The 23,068-nt window shown below is 36.8% G+C and overlaps 1 protein-coding gene across 1 annotated transcript in view; it reads left to right on the top strand.

Moving 5' to 3' along the window:
- The window catches only part of taf3 (TAF3 RNA polymerase II, TATA box binding protein (TBP)-associated facto), a 62,359-nt gene extending 40,294 nt beyond the window's left edge, over nt 1–22,065 (top strand). Inside the window, exons 3-7 of the mRNA XM_066705085.1 lie at nt 5,512–7,364; nt 12,357–12,439; nt 16,718–17,012; nt 18,626–18,732; nt 20,659–22,065. Of these exons, the coding sequence (XP_066561182.1) occupies nt 5,512–7,364; nt 12,357–12,439; nt 16,718–17,012; nt 18,626–18,732; nt 20,659–20,773 (2,453 nt within the window). The 3' untranslated portion in view covers nt 20,774–22,065. The remainder of the gene's footprint in view (nt 1–5,511; nt 7,365–12,356; nt 12,440–16,717; nt 17,013–18,625; nt 18,733–20,658) is intronic.
- Nucleotides 22,066–23,068: the final 1,003 nt, after the last annotated feature.

Raw genomic sequence — 23,068 nt, 5'->3', positions numbered from 1 at the left:
ATGTTTTTGCTCTGGCAATGTCCTGCTTACATTATCTTTGACATAAAAGCCAAATCACTAAAATTATTACCACAGATAGGGTGTATGGATCACCCCCCCATATCTGCTTTAAGTTAACCCCCTTTACAGTGCTGGTGTACCACCTCTCGACACAGTGACATTCATATCTTGAGAATTAGTGAAGCGTTATTTGTTGTAGACTGTGGTTTGATGACAACTACAAATTTCCTCTCAGGGTACAAGTGTCTTTCAGGTTGACTTTATTTCTAAAGTGTCTGCTTTGCCTTACTGAGTGCAAAGGAAACACTTAAGGTCAAAGTAGGTCTGGTTGAAAGGAGAAGTGATTTAGGATTGAGATAACCGGCTAAGGATGTTATTAGGCACCTCAGGTTAAAACGAGAATGATGAAGAGATGACCTCTGACCTGTTGCATATTTCCAAATAAATAAATTACCTTTGTTGAACCATTGTGTCCAAACCAGAGTTCAAGATCATCTTATTGGAGTCCAAAGAATCCAAATGCAGCTCTAATATGGCCTTAACAAAGCTCTGTTCTTGAACCATCGGGACCATAATTGAAAACATAGAAAGCAACTTACTGTAACTGTGAACTCAAATGTTATTTCCTGCTGGTTTTAGCCAACTACATGTGTCTTGATCTTTGTGCTTGTGAATTGAATAATACCTAAACGAGCCATGATTACTTATTGTCTCCTCAAACCTGAGCGCAGTTCTGCATTGATGACATTGTGGGAGCCTGGAATGAGCTTCCCAGCTGCGTAGTGGAAGCTGACTCAAGAAAAGAATGAATGAAATTCTTGGAATGATAAACTAGTTAAAAAAAAGAAAAGAAAAAAAGCAGGGCCAGCCAGAGGGCCTCCTTGCATTTGAAACCATTCTTATGTTCTTATATTTCCTATATTCATTGTGTTATCTTTAGTGGTATGCCCACTTCCAGTTAGAACTAGCTTTTATTTATTTTATTGAACTGCGGTTCAGTTTTATTTAAAAATAAACGGGAGATGGAAGGGGGGAAAAACTCATCCGAGAAAACCCCAAATGAGTGATTGCAATAGCGAGGTCCTACACCTCCTCTAAAAAGGAGTTTAACTTGGTGACCTCTGATAATTGCGCTGGTCTTGAGAACTAGTCACAATGTGAATTCCCTTTGGGGTGACGAATTACTCAAGGACTGCTTTACTGAAGGTAGGACGTTTGCTCAGCATAATGAATATCAAAATCTGTATCCTTCTTAGAAAGATCATGCATTCTTCAAGAATCGGCGACAAGGACTGCAGGACATTAGTCTCCCTAACAAAGACGGGAGTCGCTAGAGGTGTACCTTGACTCGGTAGCCTTATTAGAGATCTGAAACCCAATTTAGCCCTTTTCAATACTTGTGTGACTGCACACTTACCGCTGGCAGCCTCTCAAGTTGTGGGAATTCTTAGCTAAATAAATGGAAATCCTTAGAAGTTTTTTAAACTGTGTTAATTATGAGAAAAGGGACTGTGCATCCTTAAATAGGCTAACCATCATTAAATAATTATAGCAGTCATTATCATTAATAGAATACAAAGGGTTATCTGTCGGTTAATACTATGGTAATAGAATTGGCCCTCTCTGGCGTCTCTGTGTTTTCTCTTTTGCAGTTCCTCGTGTGCAGACTGAGCTGTACACAGAAGTGATTATGGGAAATAAGGGAGCCACTTGAGGCCAGCTGAGAGAAAAGTAGACCTTATCTGAAGCAATTAATCAAGAAACTCATATTGTGGGACAATTATTCAAAGCTTATTCTTAAATAACTTATAGCCTGAGGTTCTGAAACTTTTTTTTCTTTTTTTCTTTTCCACTTCCCAGATTTTTTTTTGTCAAGGTCATGAAAGTACTTTGGGCCTGGTGTAGCCACTTGAAAGAGAAGGCTGGTTCAAAAGAGAATGGCAGGACTGTTTAAGTAGCTCAGGCAAATTGACCAATCACTGGGCTTTTCTGGTTGAATACATGTTGTTCATTTCTCCATCTTGAATAATCTAGGTAACCTTTTAGTGTTCGTTCTGTACAAGCGTGAGCATAATTAACATTCCTCAGTGGCAACACTGTAGCATGATAAAAGAAAATGGTAAATGGAGTTTTTTTTTAGTTTTTTTTTTTTCTTCTTGGGTTGGCTAGCATATTTTGATTTCCCCCTCAAGCCAAAAAACACATTAACAATGTGATTGTCTTTGATAGTTTAATTTTTCTTTCTTCTTAGTATTTAAAAATGTTTTTACTAGTATCCCTTGTGCATTGCGATATATTCTTGATTGTGAAAATACATGAATGAAAAGTGAATTTTGTCATTTATCAGAATTGCAGTTCTGCTTTAGATTTTGTTAGTTGTTTTAAAAACTAGGGGCAGCACTAATTGTATTCATCATTGAATTGACTGTTTGTAGTAAATATCTTGAAATTAAAGTCACATGCATTTATGTTTATAATTATACCATTTTCCATGGCTGTTGGAATTAGAAAATAAAAGTCTCTTATCTATTCTATATTGAAGGAATGGATTTGCCTTGTATCGATTAGAGATTCTCAATACATACTGCAGGCTTTAATTTGATAGCGTCTAATCAAAACCATTTTTTAAGTACAGAAGGGAAAACAAGAGGATCGATTTTAATGATACAGATTATAACCATTTTAATGAAGTCAGCAAAGCTCGTTGCCGGGAAATAATCTGTCTGAGATCTGTGTTTGTGTGTCCGTTTCTTTACTTTGATGCATTTGGTGATCCTGGAGCTTGCTTGTGTTGGCGTGGGGTGTGGTGACAGGTTCAATATCAACTTACAAAATCTGACTATATTTTTATAACTGACTTCTTTCTCTGTTTCTCAGTTCCTAAGCAGACTGCTGCTGTCTTATGTTAATTACTGAACAATGTTGGTCTAAGCTTGTTTTATTTTTTTGTTCTTTTTTTATTTTTTTTTATTTTTTTTTGAGAATTCCGAATGACAAAATAAATTACTTACTTGAATCTAAATTACAGCAGTTCTGTATTGTTAAAAATAAATTGATTTTGTGATTAGGAATGAAAATGTATCCAAAAAGCCAATATGCATTTGGTTAGTACCTACAGGGGTGTGTGAAGAAAAAAAAAATCACACATGCTATAGAGATCTCCACCCATGAAGTGACAAGTTTTACTGCCTTATCCGTTTTGTTCTCAACCATGTTGCCGCCTGATACACTAGATGTCACCTACACTATTTGGATCCAAAAAAAAAAAAGAGAGAGAGGAAGAAGAGAAGAGAGAGAGAGATAAAATGCAAATACTGCTTGTGCTGCTTTACAAATTAAATGTCAGGATATAAAATATTGGCAGTCTCATTTGCTGGAAGAAGGAGACAAATCCATATTCTTAAATAAAATTCTTATTATACCACAGTAATCATAGCTGAACAAAGAGCTATGATTAACGATAGCAATTTATTGTATCTTGTAGAAGGGAAAGAAGAAGAGACATCATTGTTATCATAATTCATATCATAAATAACACAAGAGAGCCAATCACAAGGCTCTGGTGGTGTCAACCAAATAACCTTTGATAACAATTACCATAGAACGTAGCCACTGAAACCCTAAAGTCATAATGTTATCTTATCCCTGCTATGGTTATAGAATACAACAGTATTAACATATAGATTAGACTATTTATAATAGTAGGTGTCATTCCAGGTCTTCCTGCTTAAAAAGCATTTTTAATGTTTTCATTGTGGAGAGGGGTAGGTGGAAGTGTCTTTCCAAGAGATTATGGCATTGCCTTTATGTTTTGCCTCAATGGCAGAAATGTATCGCGTTGAAACACATTTCAAGAACATAACTTGCTAGTTTAAAAATACAATGGGACCGTAAAGTAATCAAGAAATTGAGATATTAAGGGTATGATGTTGTTAGAGATTATTTGACACCGAAATATTTATCTTGTATCTGTTTTGTTCTTTTTTTTTTTTAATCTTCTGAAAACTTTTGATCATTGATAAAGATAGCAGCTACTTGTATTGAAGTCCCTAAGGGGATCCTCCTGTTCTTTCCAAACCAAAGTGGGGTTTGTTTTCCTGTTTTTTTGCTTCTTTAAATCACTCATAATCCACTGAATTTAGACATTTTGATATAAATGATTTAAAAGGGGGAAAAAAAATATTTTGGGGTTTATTCATAGTAAATGCCACCTGATTTCCCCTTACTGGTAGAGGATATTCCTGTCGCTTTGTGCCTCTTTCCTCATCATAACCGTGATTTTACAGTCCCGCTATTTTGTTCCATGGCAGAAAGCAGGAAAACCCCCAAATGATGTATATTACTGTAATAAGTTTATCAGAAGGGTTTTATTTCATCATGCAGATTTGCAGAATAGTTTACAACAAGTACCATACCATTAAAAACTCAGCGCTCAGTTTGGTCTGTCTTTATGTCATGTGAAGGAAAAAACAATAATTGTTAAATATAAAACAAATATAAAATAAAACCTTATGCTAGATTCATGGTTTGTCCTCCTTAACTTTAGTGAACCAGTTATTTTTGCCACTATTTATTTTTTTAACCTGCTGTTATGTAGGTTACAGTTGTTCTTTATATGTCACTTAGAAACTTTGTCTACTTTAGCACCTATTTTGCTATGCCTATTATTACAAATCAATGGAATATGGTTTAATGGCAAAGGTTGAAACACTTTGGGAATAATGAAATTACATCTATAACTTAGCACTTTGACTCTTTTACTGTCAACATTGTCATCTACTTTGCACACTAACATTTATTATATTTACCCTGACTTTGTTTTTATGAATTAGGAAAGATATATACATTAGCATGATTTTATTAATTGGCCCTGCTGAAAAACATCTCTAATGCTCTATTTGAATAACCTTTGCCTTTGTTCAGAAATCCAAACTTTTCTGTAATCCTTGTTATTGTTTTGTTTTCTTTTGGTGTTGGTCCTCTGAAAGCAATAGTCCCCAGGTTATTGAATCGTCACCTATGCCATGGCTTTCATTAGTTTCAAGTCTTCATAATAATTTGAAGGGTGCACTGACTCCGATAGGTATCTTTCACTACTGTAGCAGCTTCATTGCAAGTTCTTGGCTATATAAAGGAGAGGGCCAAGTTGAATTTCAACACAATTTCACTTAATTTCCTGCAGCTGGTGCAGACAACTTTTCCTGTGGCTTTTTTAATATAGCGACCTCAGCTATAATTGTTACATATTGGGAAGTTTTTACAATGAAAACCATCATGATTCCATAAAGACCCACTCAGAAAACACACAAATGCATGATAATAATACTAACTTGACCTATTTAGTTAGGTATATTGTAGTTCACCTAAACACAGATAAACTGTAAAAAGTATTATAATAAACTTAGTCATATTCTAGTTTAACAAAATATTTAGAATGTATGTTGTCTGCATCTCCAGATTGGAAGAGTTTTCATTTTTTCTTCCCCTAATGTTTTCTCTATTGTATTACAGAGGAGGAAGAGGAGCAAGTACTCACAGATGGGGGCACCTCGGCTGAAGCCATGCAGGTTCCTCTGGAGGAAGAGGGTGAAATGGAGGAGGATGAGGCTGTAAATGATGAAAACTTTTTAGGCAAAAGACCCTTGGACAGCCCTGATTCCATGGACATGCCGGTCATGAAGAGGCCGAGGCATCAAGGCCTCAAATCAGAGAGCCCAGAAGGGGGGCTTGAGCTAAGGGAACCCCTTAGTTCCATAAACCCACAAAAGGTGCCCCCCATACCTTGTTCAGTCAATGCGCATGACAGCTCGGGCTCTTTGCCAATGTCGCCTGAGCTGCCAGTTTTACCTCCATCTTCTAAAATGCAGCTGCCTACCCCTAAAATCTTGGACACTAAACCAGCTACACCCAGCAGGAAACCCAAAATAACCTCACCAGGACAGAAAACCAAGTCCCCCAAGGGAGCAAACTTAGCTCCGGTCTCTGGAAGTCCAATCCGCTCACCCAAAGCCACACCTAAGGAAAAGAAATCTCCAGGGCGAACCAAAAGCCCAAAGAGTCCCAAGAGTCCCAAGATTCAACCAAATGTTTCTCATCCCACGGTCAAGGTAGAAACCCCAGTGAGAACACCTCTAGCAGCTCTGAGCGAAAAGATGGGAAAGGAAAATATCCACTTGAAGCAAGCACCAGGAATGTCCGACTCTGAGAAGCAATTTCCGGATCTGCAGTTAAAGAAATTGCCTCCGCCTGACAATACAATCGATGACTCCATTGACGCTGTTATCGCCCGGGCTTGTGCCGAGCGAGAGCCGGATCCATTTGCTTTTTCTTCAGAATCGGAGAGTGAGATCTTTCCAAGTCCGAGGAGACTGACCATTTCAGAGCCGACAACCCCAAAACTGACCATCAGTACAAATAACTTCAGCAAGGATACGTCAACCCCTGTTCCTCTTCCTGCTGGAACATCGAGTTCGGATAACTCGTGGACAATGGACGATTCGATTAATGAGGTTATCCGCAAGGTGAACCTGTCTGCTCCTCCTCCTGCTGCGCCCCCCAATCCTCTCTACCTGTCGTCCCCGTCTGCTTCTCCGCCGACCCCAGAACCACTGCTCAAGGTTTACGAGGAAAAGAATAAGTTGGCTGCTTCGGTGGACGTGAAGAAAAAGCTGAAGAAAGAACTGAAGACAAAAATGAAGAAGAAGGAAAAGGACAAGCAGAAAGAGAAGGACAAGGAGCGCGACAAGGAGAAGAGCAAAGAAAAAAACAGGGAGAAGAACAAGGAGAAGGACAAGGAAGCCATCAAGGAGGCCAAGCTACAGTGGAAGGACTTTGCCAAGGAGGAAGAGCTGTTCAAGCCAAGGGAATTTGAAGAGCTTGAACCCAAGGTGAAATCGAAAGACAGCAGCTCAAAGAAAGAAAAAGAAAAGCACAAGGATAAAAAGAAAGATAAGGAGAAGAGTAAAAAAGATAAAGAGAAAAAAGACAAGGGCAAGGAAAAGAGTAAAGACGAAAAGCAGAAGATTCCTTGTACACCTCTCATCCTGCCCCCCAAGGAGACCCCATTGTCATTGTTCAGCACCCCCACTGGGGTCAGGATCCCTTCCATGTTGCCTTCCCTGCCTCCCATCCTCCCGGACAAGCTCTTCGAAGAGAAGGAGAAGCCTAAAGAGAAGGAGAAGAAGAAGGAGAAAAAGGAAAAGAAGAAGAAGAAGGACAAAGACAAGGAGAAGGACAAGGAGAAAGAGAAGGAGAAGGTAAAAGACAAGGAGAAGGAGGAAAAGAAGAAAGAGAAAGAAAAGGAGAAGGAGAGAAAAGAAAAGGAGAAGGCAGAAAAGGAGAAGGAAAAGCACAAGCATGAAAAAGTAAGTGTTTATAAAACCGGCTTTGTTGATAAAGGAAAACCAATACTATTTATGTCTATTGATGTTGTTTTCTTTTTGTGCTACCCCATATAAATATGACAAAAAATGAATGTTTGCATTAGTGCAAAGACTTATTTTTTTATCAGAATTTGTGTCCTTTTAACAAACTTGAATATACAACCAACAAGTAGTATAAACAATAAAGAATATATTTATGCACACAGATTATCCTGGTAATCATTGGTTTAATGTTGGTAAGAGTCTAGCTCCACACTGGAGAAAGCAGGACCCTTAAAGCATATTACCTGCTGTAGTGTTAATTTGATTTTATTATCAACATTTGATAGGGTTTTATTGATGCACTGTTTTTATGTGTGCAGACGTCCAGTGTGATGTTTGATATAGCAGCCTGCAGCTTCAGTGGAGAATTAGTCATTTATTTGTTGAGATAAGAATAATGTAACTGGTTGCATTCTCTTTTTTTATTTGTCTTTAAGATTAAATAATAACATTAGGGTATTGTTAATCGCTATTTTACCTCCACAGTGATCTGCTTGATCTTAATATATTGTTTAATCTTCCAATTTTTTAACATTTTCATGAGAGATGCTGTGCCGTTTTCTCTTTGGGCTCCTTTTATGTGATGTATTTGTTTATTTTAAAGTGCAATGTTAAAGCTATCAGTTTTTGTACATCAAAAAATAGAACATGTACAAGATACTTTTTCTCATGCATTTTATGTCCACTGTTTACTATACTCTATCTACAACAGATTTTGAGTCTGTCTGTATGTTTATTCTGCATCAAATGTTCTTTATCTTGCTCCTGTCTTTATCCAATCTTTCAAACTGTAGACAACAAATGTTTCTGTAATGTATGTACAGTATAGAAGATTGTTTAGAATTGATTTACATAGGTAAGTTTAGAAATCCTTCTTTTGCTGCAAGATAGGATTCTGAAAATGATTTTTTTTCTTTAAATCTCTTGATCACTTTAATTTTTTGCAAGGCTGCTTCGCTGGTGTCCTGGAAAAATAGAGAGTTAAGGCTTTATCAGTAAGTGCCCCGAGGTATGTGGCAAAGAAGCTAAATCCAGAGAGATTAGCAGAAAAATGCAGCACACTGCAATAAGGGGCTTATATGACTACTTGTATTAGTTCAGGTGAAAAGAGTATTGCTTTTACATAAAACTGGACAAATCCACTGACAATGTATTTCTAGTCAGCTACAAAGGAATCTTATATCTCTGGATTTCACCTCTTCGTTGGTTCAGTAAGCTTTGGAATCTAAATGCTGTTCCACTGGACCACATTCTGAGGAGTAATACCTTGTACAAAGTAGTTCAAAAACTTTTTTTTCTGTATTTATCATTTTTAAATCATAATTTAGTCTACGAGCATGTGTCCTAGCGGGAGCTATTTATAATTTCTGTTTCGCCCATATATCTTTTTTTTTTCATCTATATGTGTACATTAGAAATTAAAATATACACTGAATTTGAGAACTTAATTTGAATGGGTTTAATTATACAAATTATACAAGATACCCTTTGGCAATACTTCACTTGGCAGTAATTTATTTTAGTTTTGCATATTTCAATAATCACATAAATTCAGAGTATACTTTTGTTTTATTTATTTGGTGAATTATTGCTGTATTAACTGATTGAATAATGTTTTATCTTCAGTATTTTATCATAGAATTAAATTGCATTATTAGCGTTACAAGATATGTTTAGCTTAATGTACCAAAAACATATTTACCTAAAATTCTTCATTCATGGGTGTATTTTTGGGAAGACATAAATATATTCTTTGATTGACATTTAATTTACATCAGCGCAACCTTAAACCATTAAATTGTTTTATTCTTTAGTATATTTCGTTCCTCTTTTAAATGTGGGAGTATGTTGGGGGCAGATCAGAGGAGCATGATGTTCTATTGGGTTGGGTTGGTTACCTAGGTAACTAAAAGATCAAGCTTTATCTTTGAAGTTTGAAGGTCAGAGTTCAATGTAGAAATTTTCCATTTTTGGAAGATGTGAAATGTTTACAATGTGTCAAGGCCTGTCATATTTCCCCCTATTTAAAGAAAAAATGTGCAGAATGTGGCCAAGAGTTACTCATTTGAACTATCTCTTTATCTTTTTATTTGTACAGTTCGCAATAAAGAAAGATTAAATATTTTTTCCATCAACCTTTGAAAACCAAGGAAACATATGTGCATGCCAAACACATTCTTGTCTTTTTTAGTAAGCGGTACACAATATAAAAGTCAGACTTCATGAAACCAAACAAATTAAACTGCAATAAAAAAAGCATTTGAATTTGAGATGAAGATTATGTTTAAATACATAAAGTATAGCAATCAAAATGTGTTTGTGGACAAATACTGATCCAATGGAACATAAATGTCTTCACAATAGTTGGAAGAATATCAGTAATGGTTTTGTATTTTTTAGTTTCTGCCTTATTAGATTTTTTAAGTCCTTTTGGATGTAAATTATGAGTGATGCAGTAGTGGTTCCAGTAGGATAAAGTGATAATACTAGTAGCATACTCGTTCTGAGCCATTTAATAGATAATTAGCATGAGCAGATAGTGGTATCTTTTCATGCCATTGCTGTGACCTAAGCCACCTAATCTGGTCCTTATCTAGCAGGTACAGTGCTTTGTTTTCATCGTGGAATGTACCTCTCGGAACATTCCTCTCGGAGGTCAAGTGCACGGACAGAATTAAACATCATTCCGGGAATATTCGCTCATGCTAAATGGCACACTCGTTTTACATTTTACAATCAATGAGCTTCTGAGCAAGGTCACGCTTTACCAATATTACAGTATTACTTGCCTTTGTGTTAGTATCCTTTAGTGTAAACTAATGAGACGGCGTGCCTTCTGCTGTCTGCACACCTGATATTCAAATTTCAGGTATTTTAATCATTATTAATTTGATACTATTTTATTTTTAAAAATATACATTGTAACAGTCTTCATTTTCTTCCAATATACATATATTTGTTGGCTTCTTTCCATAAAGTAAGCTGCTTTTATGTGCAATACCGTTCCAGATTGATAATTTCTAGTACATTGTTATACTTTTGGTTTGACTTGAATGCCATCACTGTATCCGGCGTCCCAGCTGACTTTCATATTGACTTTTCATATTCATATCCCGATTTATTTTCACACTGCGACCTTCAAGGTGCCGTGATGCACTTTTTTTTGCCGTTGTTGTCCGTAACAGTTTTTGCTGATAACGGAAGTGTCGGCAACAGTTTAAAAAATTTAACGATTAGTGTCTCGCAACATAATCTGAGACTCCCTCCTAGCGCAGACCTAGTGGCTGCAGGGGCCCATTTCCAAAACAAAACGGTCTTGACTGGAGTTAAGCCCCATGAAAGGAAAGCCCTTAGCTGCCTGTTTGTATCACAGTGTATCCGTTCAAGAAAACGTTTAGCTCATCCTTTGCAGTGGGGCTTCTGCACACTGTTTCACGGAGTGCGCTGCAGAATGTTTTTTGCCACTGCTGAAGAGGCTGCTACAAGCTAGGAAGCCCCTTTTAAAATGATCTGAAGGAGATGGTCTTTTGGGCTCACAGACCTGTCTGTCATGACGGAAAGTATTCTCTGACTTTCAGTGCGACTGTGTGTGTGTGTTTTCATGCCACTGACAAAGAGCGAAGGTTCAGATTGAACTGGCTAACAGGCAGTGTGACTGTACCTCATACTACACACAGAGTGCTACTCCTAGGAAGATGAGCCTTGTCCGTTCTAGCTATATAAAAAAAGATAATGTTAAAGGCCCTTTCAAACTAGTTTGGAGAAAATGAAATTAAAATATTATTACAACCATATATATACATGTATATATTATTATGTTTTATATTTTCCTGCACATGATCATATCAGTATGGTCAGGTTCATTGGGAAAACATGCAATGCAAAAGATTTGTGGTGTGATTAAGAACTGAAGAAAATGAATTTGAGTTCACTTGGAGGGGAGCTGTGGTTTGTTTGAAATTTTATGGTGTGAAACCAACCGCTGCAAAATGGCAACGTTTTAGTTACTTTTGAAGTGAACTCTAAAGCGAATCTTTATCAACTAACTAGGTATGGAAAGGCCTTAACGTCACATATTTGTTTCTCATGATCAGTCTTCTATAGCCCTTGAAAGCACTGTGACCTGCCCCTGTTGGGCTTATGCCTTATATGCCTCATATCCTTCTTTCCTTACATCCCTTTTTCTCATTCCAGCTGTACTATTGGGAATTCAGATTAGTACAGTTTATCACAACTCTGAAATAAAGAATTAGCTGCAAATGCTTAATTTCGTGTTGTTACCTATATCACCTGAGTAGTCTCCCCCCTCCCCTCTCCTGATGCACTGTCCAGCACACTGTTCATTGTGCCCCCGGTCCGAGGCGTCCACTGGCGTTCTTCAATTATTAAGACTGAGGGTGGGGGGGGGCACTTACATCGCTGCCAAAGCCGCAGTGTGTGAATTGATACCCATGTATGGCTATTCCATCAAGACTGGCACTGGCAATGGAAAATAATGGAAAGTGAGCAACAAATGTCTGAGTGACAGGGCTAGGAAGTTATTTTGTATCGTTTCCAGCAGGTTTCCAATTTGTAATTCTAGTATCGTATTGATAGTCATGTTACATTATATAGAATGTATAGTTGAGAAGTTTTGGAAAAAACGTGTAAAGGATTCAGATGCTATTTATTTATTTGTTATCTGTTATTTATGTTCCCCCATTACATAGTTTTAAAAGGTGACAATGAACATAAAAAATATATATATTTTAAGTATATATTTAGGTATAGGAAAATAAAATATACTAAAAAAAATAAAGTTTAATTCTGAAAGTAAATACATTTCAATTGTAAACCTATGGTCGTGCTTTGCTGAAATGTTCTTGATTTTTGCAGGTTTTAACAGTTTTTGTGGTGTTTAATTAATACATATGTTTTTTATAATTTTTCCAGGTGAAGTTGGAACCACCTGTTGCAGCTCCCTCTCCAGTTATTCCCAGACTTACTCTAAGGGTGGGTGCCGGGCAGGACAAGATGTAAGTAAAACATTGAATACATTGTGGCATGTTGTATGAAGGAATTAATGTGCTTTTCTTGTCAGTACTGCTATCAAAGCACCACAGTCCTATTTCAGATTAAAAATAAAAAAACTTGATAAATGCTGTGAATAATTGCATTACATCTACACTCCTTCACAATAACCTAAACCTATGATTACACAGGATATTTATGTGTGTATTCTAATAGTAAGTGTACAGATACCATGTAAGATTTCTTTGTTTTTAATTACTACACAAAATCAGTTGTATCATTTGTTGGTTTGAAATAGTGTTGGTGGGCATTTTGGCATCTGGTCAATCAAATTAAGAATGAGCACTTGTCCTTTAATGATTCCTAATGCTATTACTTGTATTTTAGCTTACAGTATTGAATGTTTTTATTCCTGAATAATTCCTGTTATCTCTGATACTCGATAACTAATTGAGTTAACTTAAGAGGCTACATAGCTCAACAGATAATTCCTCGTGATATAATCTGTGTTAAGTAATGAGTTACATAATGACTTCTAAAGTTCTCCTTCACATTATAGCAGTTGGTATGTTTTTTTTTTTATTGTTTGTTTTTGTTTTTAAATACACTTCCTAGATATATGCAAATTTATACTTTTGAAGTAAGTGTTTTGTATATGAAAAATGCTTGCACATTGCAGAAAACCCTTTAAAAGTTATATATATATATATATATATATATATATATATATAATAGGGTGAAAGCTACAAAATAGTATGTTTAGGTTGATTTCAGTGGTAATGAACTCTCATAGCCCTTAGCATCCTTTTAATGCCCTATACTTGCAGGTTACACATTGTAATTTCAGCAATCCATAATTGGAAAACAATATAATTTAATCCTTTTTCTTTATTATTATTATTTTTTTTTTTTGCAATATGTATTGTTTAGTAATGTTTTCCATTCACTAGTTCTCAATCTAAAGCTGTAGTACTTTTTGTTCATGTGATTATTTATTTTATAAATCATACCAATAATTGATAAGTTAATCGCAAACATTTATTTTGGCGAGAGTAGTTCTGGCTTTTGTGGTCGTCTGTTAGTCATCATCACGATTATAAAAGTATTTTTTACATTTTATTTTTCATTACTATTAGACTTTATGCTATATCTGATATAATGTGACATCGTTAAATAGCCAATGTCAATTTATAAAGATTGAAAATCGGTTGCCATATTCGCGAAAATTAAAAATACCAAATTCATGACGATGATAAATATTTATGTATTTCTTTTAATCTGTAATTCACCCTGTTTGTTAAAAACATTCTACCTGTAAAGAAAGCTGAACCACTTAGCACGAACCACCCCAGAGGTAAGCCGTTGAGATTGCTGCCAGTATAATGTTTGCACACAACAGTTGAATAATGGGGTCATTAATCTCCTGGTTCGGCCATATTCACACCAGGGCTGCCTGTAACCTTTACTCAGTATGTGTGGTCAGGGCTGGGAGGAATGGCTTGTTTAGAGGTTTGTCAGGTAGCAGGTATGTATTACAGCCAAAGCACCCTGTGACCTGTTTTGTGCAGTAGCCTATTCTATGCACAGAATCGAGTAAATGGAGTCCCGCTGGATGTCCCTCCCACAGCACGTTTTTCATCAATAAGCCCACTGTTTGTGGCACTTAACTCACTGTGACCAAAATCATCCAGTGCTGTAACTTAAGCAGCAAGGGGCTATTATGAGCCGCAGCTGTGGGCGGTGTCAGTTACTCCATTGGAGACCGTCCATTCAACGAGGAAGTCAAGAGGAAAAGCTTGCCATGGAGTGTAAAAGGAGCACAGGGGGGGGGGGGGGGGGTGATTTCTCAGCACTGAAAAGGTGTAAGCCAAAAAGAGAGTGGGGGAGAAAACAAACAGGGAATGTCCATAATGTCCATTTATCTGTAATATTCTGTTGTAAAAGATAAATATAAAAATAAAATCATAAATTTTGTTCTCAAGATTTGCAGAACAAAATAAATAAATACAGCTTATGGATGTTGAAGTGATCCACCACTGCAAACAAAAACAAGACTTAATAATCTTTTATTCTGTTAACTTGATCTAGTTTTTAAAAATATTCATATTGGTGCCGCCTTTACGTGTCACTTCCTGTCTAGGTGTACATCCACTGCAATATTATCTGTAACTTAAATAGTCTCTCTCCTTGTGTGATGAAGAGCTTAATTATAGTGCATTCTTACACCATACACTCCCCCTGTTGCGAGATAAACTGAGCAAAATGATGATAGGGTTTGGCTTTCTCTGCATATTGATAGTTATCAGAAGGCTACCACGTTTGACAAAAATGCCAAATTTAATTTATAATTAAAATTTAAATCTTTTTTTTTTTGGCTAATCACCTGCTTGTCTTGCATTTTTTCCTTTCACCCTGAACCCCACAGCTGACTGAAGAAAAATTAAGCTTAAAGCAGGAAAATTGAAATAGATGCACCATTGTGAATACTAACACTTAAATACTTTGTGTGTGAAAGATTTTTCACTTGAGATAATTAACCTGTTACAGTAATTATTAAAATAAAACGGAAGAAATGCTGTTTATGTGTTTTATAATACCAACATTAAGAGTTTGAGGGACCTTACCTCTTTGTTGCTTAACATTTGTGTGGTCACATTTCAGTCTACTACATTGAGTAATAAGGGTCTTGACGTGACTGAGCTGTTGAATGGATCGCTTTAAAAACTGAGAGAACATAACAATACCAGTCTGATTTTCAAGGCGCAGTTTAGAATACTTTCAGCCCATATTCCCAGTATCTTCAAGCACTAAGGAAGTCAGTAGGAAGCACTTTAATTGTCCAGAGTACTGTGTTTATAAATTGTCTTTGTTCCTCCCAGATGCCACGACATCCACCACCATTTCAGGGAGGAAGTATTATATTCGCTTTAATGTCTTTGTAAGAGCTTTTTATGTTGAGATTTCAAAACACTGTTTCATCAGTTACCAAAATGATGAAAGTAATCAGAGTATTCTCACTGGCTTTTTCATCTTCTGTTTTTTGTTGTTTTTTTCCCTTCCTCTTTCACCCCCAACACCCTTTTTTCTACAGTATGATAGGGGTTCTTGTAATAAATAGTTTTGCATTAAAACAGTTTTCGAATTTCGCACTCTACGCAATAATTCGCAAAAGTTTCCTGGCCTTAGTCTGCTACTGCTGTTGACACTTATTTCAGATTTTTTTTTAAACATATACAAAACAATATATTTGTATTAAGTATCTTTGGAGTGCTGAGCATAAAATGTTAAATCCGTACACTGGCGAGTCTGTAAAGGAAGTATTTGGAAATGTGGCTGCACTAACCTTTAACCAAGAAGGTCACAGGTTCATATCCTGAACAGAATGGCCTTCCCTGGACATGTTCTTATCTTTCACAACCTGACCGTTTGTCAGTGGGTGGCTCTGTACTGTCGGGGGTGCTGTCCTTCAGATAAGACGTTAAAAATGAGGCTCTGTCTCCTGTGCAGCTCATCCAGTGACACTTGTCAAGAAGGTCAGCCCTGTTGAGCACTGTGGCCTGACCAGATTACCCTGCACACAATTTATTAGAGGTGCAAATCACAGCAGCCCGGGTTTTTGTTACAGACATGACAAAGCTTATTCTGTTTATCCTATAATTTGGCAGTTGGTACCGTTACCACTACAGGCATCTTTCTGTGTGGAGTTTGTATAGATAAATGTATATTGTGGAAATATTTATATTTGTATAAAAACTATACGATTTGTTTTTTGTCGTCGTCCCCAAGACATTTCATGTTATAACAGATTAAAGGATCACTGGCAGTTTTGTTGACAGTAGCTTAAGATATAATTAATTGTTCCCTCCGTTGATTTCAGGTCAAGTTTGGTGCAAAATTATATCTGGTTTGAATTGATCACAAGCCGACCATCTATTCTTGAAATGGAGATATTTATAGACACACTTGTTTAAAAAGTATATTCAGATCCGTTTATCTTTATTTCATTTGCATTCTGATCACAAAACAATATTACTCTCTAGAAGCAAAATAGGGTGTAGAATATTGCCAAACGTGTTATTAATTAAATCCGTGTACTCTGGGTTATTTCAATTTAGTTGTTCGCTATTCAGTGCTTCTGTTTTTAAATCTGCTAAGTCTTAGTATTCACTGCTATATATTCGCCTTGAATCACGGCTTACATAACACCCTTGAAACAAAAAGAGTTCCTGGCAGGGTTGAAGACACACTTATTTTATTACTCTCCTCTCCTTTCTGTCCTGTAGTGTCATCAGCAAAGTCGTCTCAACTCCAGAGGCTAAGGCTCCAGCCCCCAAGACCCCTGTGCAAAAAACCACTCCTGTCAGCCACCCCAGGACACCCCCCCCAGCCCCTGTCCTGGCTCCAGCTCCTATTCATACAGCACCCCCACCTGTACCAACGCCTCAGCCGCCCCCTCCTCCACTGCCGGCAGCTGCCTCCCCGGCCCCGGTGCCACCCCCGTCCCCAGCAGTGCCTGCAGCCGGCTCCTCCAAAACACCTGTCCGCAGCGTGGTGACAGAAACCGTCAGTACCTACGTGGTGAGTATCACTGCCGCCAGGGACATTAGCGCACTTGTCATCGTTCCACTTTCCGCACTTCAGAGTGTCCCATGAATACTCCTGTTCCCGTGATTGTGTGGAGGCCCAGGTGTGCAGCTCGCTTCAATACAATCTTATATATTTTTTCAAACATACAGAATATACACGGAGTGCCCGTGAGCTCCCAGAAAGTTTAGTGGTGCATTACCTTTGGCATTTCATTGTGCCCTTATTCCACTGTAGCAATATTGAATTAAGTTTATAGAAAAGAAATCCAGAAATAAACATTAATTAATAGTCCCACAGGCATGCCTTCTGGATCGTTTTGGCATCTAAAACTAATTACCTAATGTGCAGCAATGGAAAAGTTACAAAGTAACAAGACTTTCTAGATCTTATCAGGAGGGGCTATAAAATGAAGCTGCTGTTGTTCTGTGGAGGTTAATAGTCTGCTTGTGGTGCACAATAAGTTAGCCATGTTAACCCTTTCCCTGTATTCAAAAGCTCCTAGTTAATACTGTAAGGAGCTCCTGCTTTTATCTTGTAAGAGTATCTGATCATGAGCCAGATTTGGACATGAGATGCTGCTTTTCTATTGAAGAAATTATAATGCAAACTTCTAAGCAAAAAATGAAAATTCACCAGCTTAACCTTGAACAATTTGAGAATTTGAGATGTTTCACATGCTGTTAAAGGAACTGTAAATGAACAGTTCTGCACACATGTAAACTATGCAACCTTCTATTGTTTTTTTACAATTTTTATTTTTCAGTTTTTTTGAACTGAACCATTAATTTAAAGAAGTTTTCTGTCTGAAAGGTGTACAGTTCTTGCTAAGGGTTATATTTCAGGGGATATTACCTGTCTAAAGATGGAGATAAGATAGACAGCAACGAAAAATCCCCTTCATTTCCTCTGAAAACTTCAATGATTGGTACAATGAAAGCCAAACTAGCCTTGAAATAGACACACATCGCAGTAGTTTCTGTTGTTTCTGTTTTATAGTGATTTGTTTAGGGCACTGCAAGTGAAATGCATTGGTACATTCAATGAAACTGTACACCTCATATGTTTTGGTCTTTTCACTTGACTGTGGGTAATATTATTATTATTACACAAGATCTAACCTTACATGCTGTAAAAATGTGACACTGAATGTGCTTACCTACATGCTTTTAAATTAAGCATCCAACTGTAGATGAAAGTTCTGACTTTTTTTGCAGAAATTAGTGTGTGTCAGGCTTTGTCTCTTTATAACACAGAACTGTATAATGAGAATTTTGTCATGTAATATGCCTTCATTTATCTGATGATGTTAATTTTCTCATTAGCTGCAAACCTTTGTCTAAACTAAACCTAACAACACAAAGGATGCTGTCACTGTACATCTCGGTTTCATTATGAAACTTAATGTTTTATTTGCAGGGTTTAGTGCCGTGCACATAGTTAAAATTTCAGCAGTGGGACAGCAGCAAAGGTATATTTCAACTGGAATATGCATTTAAATTACACAAAATAGTTGTAGGCCTTTCCCAATTTCTTGGCAGCAAAGCTGAAGAGTGATGTTTGAGCTCATTGTGGTTCTTGTTTTTGTCGTGGTTTCTCATTGAAAGATTCGAGACGAGTGGGGAAATCAAATCTGGATCTGTCCTGGCTGTAATAAACCCGATGATGGCAGTCCTATGATTGGCTGTGATGACTGCGATGACTGGTATCACTGGTAAGTAGTCGTCAGTGTTTCTCGGCAGATTAAATCTGATTGTTTCCAAAAATAAGATTTGTCATTTACCTTTTGAAAAGGTCTATTCAGCTTCTAGACCTTCTCGTTCTGAAAATAGTGAGGTTAGCTAATGCTACAGTACAGTAGTGTAGTCTATAGTTAAAGGAATTAAAGCATTATATTTATATTTAATGTGTAATTACTGGAAACACAAAACAGATTAATAAACAACTGGTCAGGCATTCTGTAGATAAGATACGGGACACCAGTGTTTATGATAGTCTGAAAGATTCATTGATAAAGAGGTTTCTCATCACATGTCTGTCACAGAGAAAGTATCTTCATATTTTCTGCCAAACTAGTCTTACTTTTTAGTGGAACCTTGATTTCAAACAGGTCAGCTTCTGCAGCTGTTTTTAATTAAAAAATTATCCTTTGGTGCTCTTTTCACAGAGTATGCAATTGAACTTTGCTGTACTCGAGTGTATTATTGGTTACACTTTACCATTAGACCAGACTCTGTGGAAATATGGCTTAAGTCATCTTAAGCTGCAAACCCCTCATCTCATTGTTTTCTTTGTGGTGTTCTGGAGCACCGCATCTGTTACTGTGAGGACATTCCTTGGTCGGAAACTAGATGAACATCATTTATGTGTGCAACTTTTACTTTTCACCTAATTCAAGATGTTCTTAAAAAGGTTCAGGTAAATTAAAGTACCCCTAGTTAGCTAATTGTACAGTTTAATTTTAAAGCCCTTGCAAGCAAACAATCCACACACTTCCACTTGGCCTCAAAGCTGGCACAGACTCCAGAATTCGCTCTTAGCTAGTTGTATGAAGAAGAGTTTCAAATCTTGGTATTGGTCAAATGACATAAATGAACCCCCCACCCCCCTCAAAAAATGAATAAATAATTAATATCGTAGAACCCAAACAAATCTCGGAAACTTCTTCAACTCGGACAGAATGGAGCTGCCGCTTCAAAATGTCCTTTACCTCCAACACAACACTGCACAGTGTGAGAGTCACCTTCCCTGAAGGTTAATGCAGTCCCAACACAAGTGCCTGGAGCCACAGTGCTGGAACAACCTCACAAGCTGACTAGGTTGCGCATAGCGAGCGAGTGAGCCAACACTGATCCGCAGACTAGACGAACACTCAAAGGAACATATTTTTTAAAGCTACCTTTACCCCATCAGTAAGTTTGTCAAAATCCTGATTTAAATTAAGAATCACACTTAACCAAACGATTATGGGCAAGGAAGTCTAGAGCATGTTTATCAATGGTGCCTATATGTGCAGGAGTATTGCCTTCATCTTCATCACACTTCATCTTCTCTGGCTAAAGCAATTTTAAGTGATTTAAGTGATTTATTGTTTTGATGCAGAGTATAAAGCTAATTGTTACCAACATTTAAAACACATATGATTATTATATGTGGAGTTTGCAGAAAATAGCTTTACTTTTCCGTGTAGTTTTTATTTTTAAATTTGAGGCAGGAGTTGTAATTTTCTTAATACAATAAATTACATTTTTGATTTAGTTTTTTTCCTTTGACGTAATCCACTTACACAAACGGCAAATTCACTGTTTACACCACAGACTTAGAAAGAATGTTATGAAAACAAGAGAGAAACCGCTAAACCAGCCTTTGTTTAAAATTGGGATCAGTTTGACTCGTGTTGGGTTCGCACTGACTGCTGTTGCCCTCTTGAATGAGGAATTGTACAGACAAGTGGCATGCATGGGCAGCACGATTGCTCTTCATGGTGTACAGATGGCTGGTCCTGGAATTCTAATAGAGGACAGTTTTTCTGTGGCAGCACATTTTTTTTAACTAGATAATGCCTTTCATTTATTATTTTGGTCTTTGGTTGTACGCTTGATTGGCAGCAAGACAACTTTGGTTATTTCTTTCTCTTCAGGCCTTGCGTTGGGATCACAGCAGCCCCACCAGAAGAAGTTCAATGGTATTGTACTAAATGTGCCAACAAGAAGAAGGACAAAAAACACAAGAAGAGGAAGCATAAAGTGCATTGAAACAAACAATGTGTTTGTACATCTCTGAGCCACTCAAGACCCACCCTACCTATTGTTTTCCCTGACTGCAAAAATAATGTTGATGATTGGTTTGTTTGGAGGAGGGGGGATTTCTAACTTCGGATGCTGCAGAACATCCATGCTTTAGTTCCGCTTTGTTTTGTCCTGGAATAGTCCCTACCATGTCACAAGATCATTTGAAAATACATCTATTTTTCTAAAGCAGTACAGTATTGATAAAACGGTGCTCAAACCTGCGTCAGGTATGTTGTCTTATGCCACTCATAGAATTATTGCATGACCAGCTGACTATATAACTCCTTACATTTTCAATAATTTAACATGACCGTTCGCTTTCATATGCTGTGAGAATGCAATCGCGATGGTTATTTTAGGGTGGCATTGTGAGACAACCCTCACCTCCACTGTATGTGAAAGCAATGTGGAGAATACTACCTCCACAGGAAAGTGGTTTGATTTATGTAAAAAAAATTATAATAAAACAAATTGCTCCAGTTCATTACTCCAGTGACGCAAATAGATCTCATCAAGGAGCCATTGTTCCCACAGAGCCCACCTCACAGTTGTTTTTGTTAGATTATATTATTAAGACCCACAAATCATCAACCTTGGAAGAAACCTACTAAAACTTTAAAGGATAGCATACGTTTTCTTAATCAATATTTTTCTGCAACATGCCATGAGAGAAATGCAATCTGTATATGTGTATGTATATTAATTCATGTGTGTATATATATGTACATATAAACTCCCAAACAGTGTGTCCAGTTCCTTTTGATTTTCAGTTACTTCCCCAGATATCATTTTTAACTTCAAGGATTTTGTGTAATTATTGTATATTTTTTAAAATGAAAGTTTGTATCTCTTTATTTTTCTCTATTTCAATTGTCCCTATTGTAGTTGTGCTTGTAATATATTTTATTTGCTTGACTTTTCCTATTAAAGATGAAATGCTACTACTCCCAGTACAGTAACTGCTTGTAATTCTCATTATCATTGAAACTTCAGAAAAACTTCATAAAAAAATCTGTACTGCATTTTCCCTTTTTAAATGTTCTTTCTTTGAGTTTATTATGATTGTAAGTAAAATTTTATGTTTTCTTCAGTGAATGCAATTACATTTTATATGATTTGTGCAGGGTCAATATGTATAAGACTATTTAGTTACAGCCCGTGCTAATCTTGTAAAATATTTTTTGCTGTTTAATTTTATTTTATTTCCAGTTTGGTTGATGGAATAAAAACTGTAAAACTGATTTTTAAAAACCAAATGTTAAAAGCTGTAATTGCTTTAAGTTTCATAACCTTTAAAAGAGTTTTGTCGGTTGTTGCACTTCCGGTGTTTGGAAGCGGTCATCAATTAAATTCATCATTCACAACTATGAAAACAAAACTACCAATTAAAAAAGCACATGGTCATACTCTTTATAGTAGCACACACACAAAAAACACAAAAAATGTAGGCTTATGGGGAGGTTGGTAAAATGTTTTCTTTATGTTGGTACATGTGTCTGATCTCTGTACAGTCTGCTTATTGGACAGCCATTCCAGCTGCTAGAGAGAAAAAGTTGTAGCTTCAACCATCTTTATTTTCAGAAGAACAGTGGCTATTGCATTAGATTGTCACTTCAAGATTGGTTCTGGGTCTGGAATAAATGTATTTGAGGAGTGTTATATAAAACACAAAATGATGGGGGGGTCATACACACACAATAGCCAAGCTTTTGGTGTAAACCTCCAAAAAGCATTGTTAAAGGCAGTGAACTCTTTCTTTGCCCCTCATGTTAATCCTTGCTTTCCAACAATGGTGCCTAGGAAGTTCCAACTTAAAAAAGCAGACGGCTGAAATATGTCACACACAAATACTACAAAGAGCCGCCCATCGACAATCTACTTGAGTATTTTCTCTTTTTCCTGCATCAGTGGTTATGTTTTGAGAAGAAAGCCTTAAAATGTGCAACAATGAAAGTATTTAGCAAAGAAATGATGTCTAATCCACTTCCTGTTGCTGAAGGAAGCGATACCCTGCTTCCTTGGTGTCCAAGGAAGAAGAGCAGAAAACAAAGCAGCCCGGTGAGACAGGAGATGAGATGAGAAGAGATGATGTTGCAGGAGAGGTAATTGGGTCAAGCGGGATCTCAAAAGAAGGGAATATCAAATCAATCAAAAATAAGGAAAAAAGCTGACCTCCCCCCCACAACACAAAGATCAAACAACAATCTAACTAATTCACTAAGCTGAATCATCTTATCAAAACCATATTGGATTTGTAAT

This window comes from Amia ocellicauda, chromosome 5 (genome assembly GCF_036373705.1).
Source record: "Amia ocellicauda isolate fAmiCal2 chromosome 5, fAmiCal2.hap1, whole genome shotgun sequence".
Taxonomy (NCBI): domain Eukaryota; kingdom Metazoa; phylum Chordata; class Actinopteri; order Amiiformes; family Amiidae; genus Amia; species Amia ocellicauda.
The sequence above is the reverse complement of the archived record's forward strand: the minus strand, read 5'-3'. Positions and strand labels throughout refer to the sequence as shown.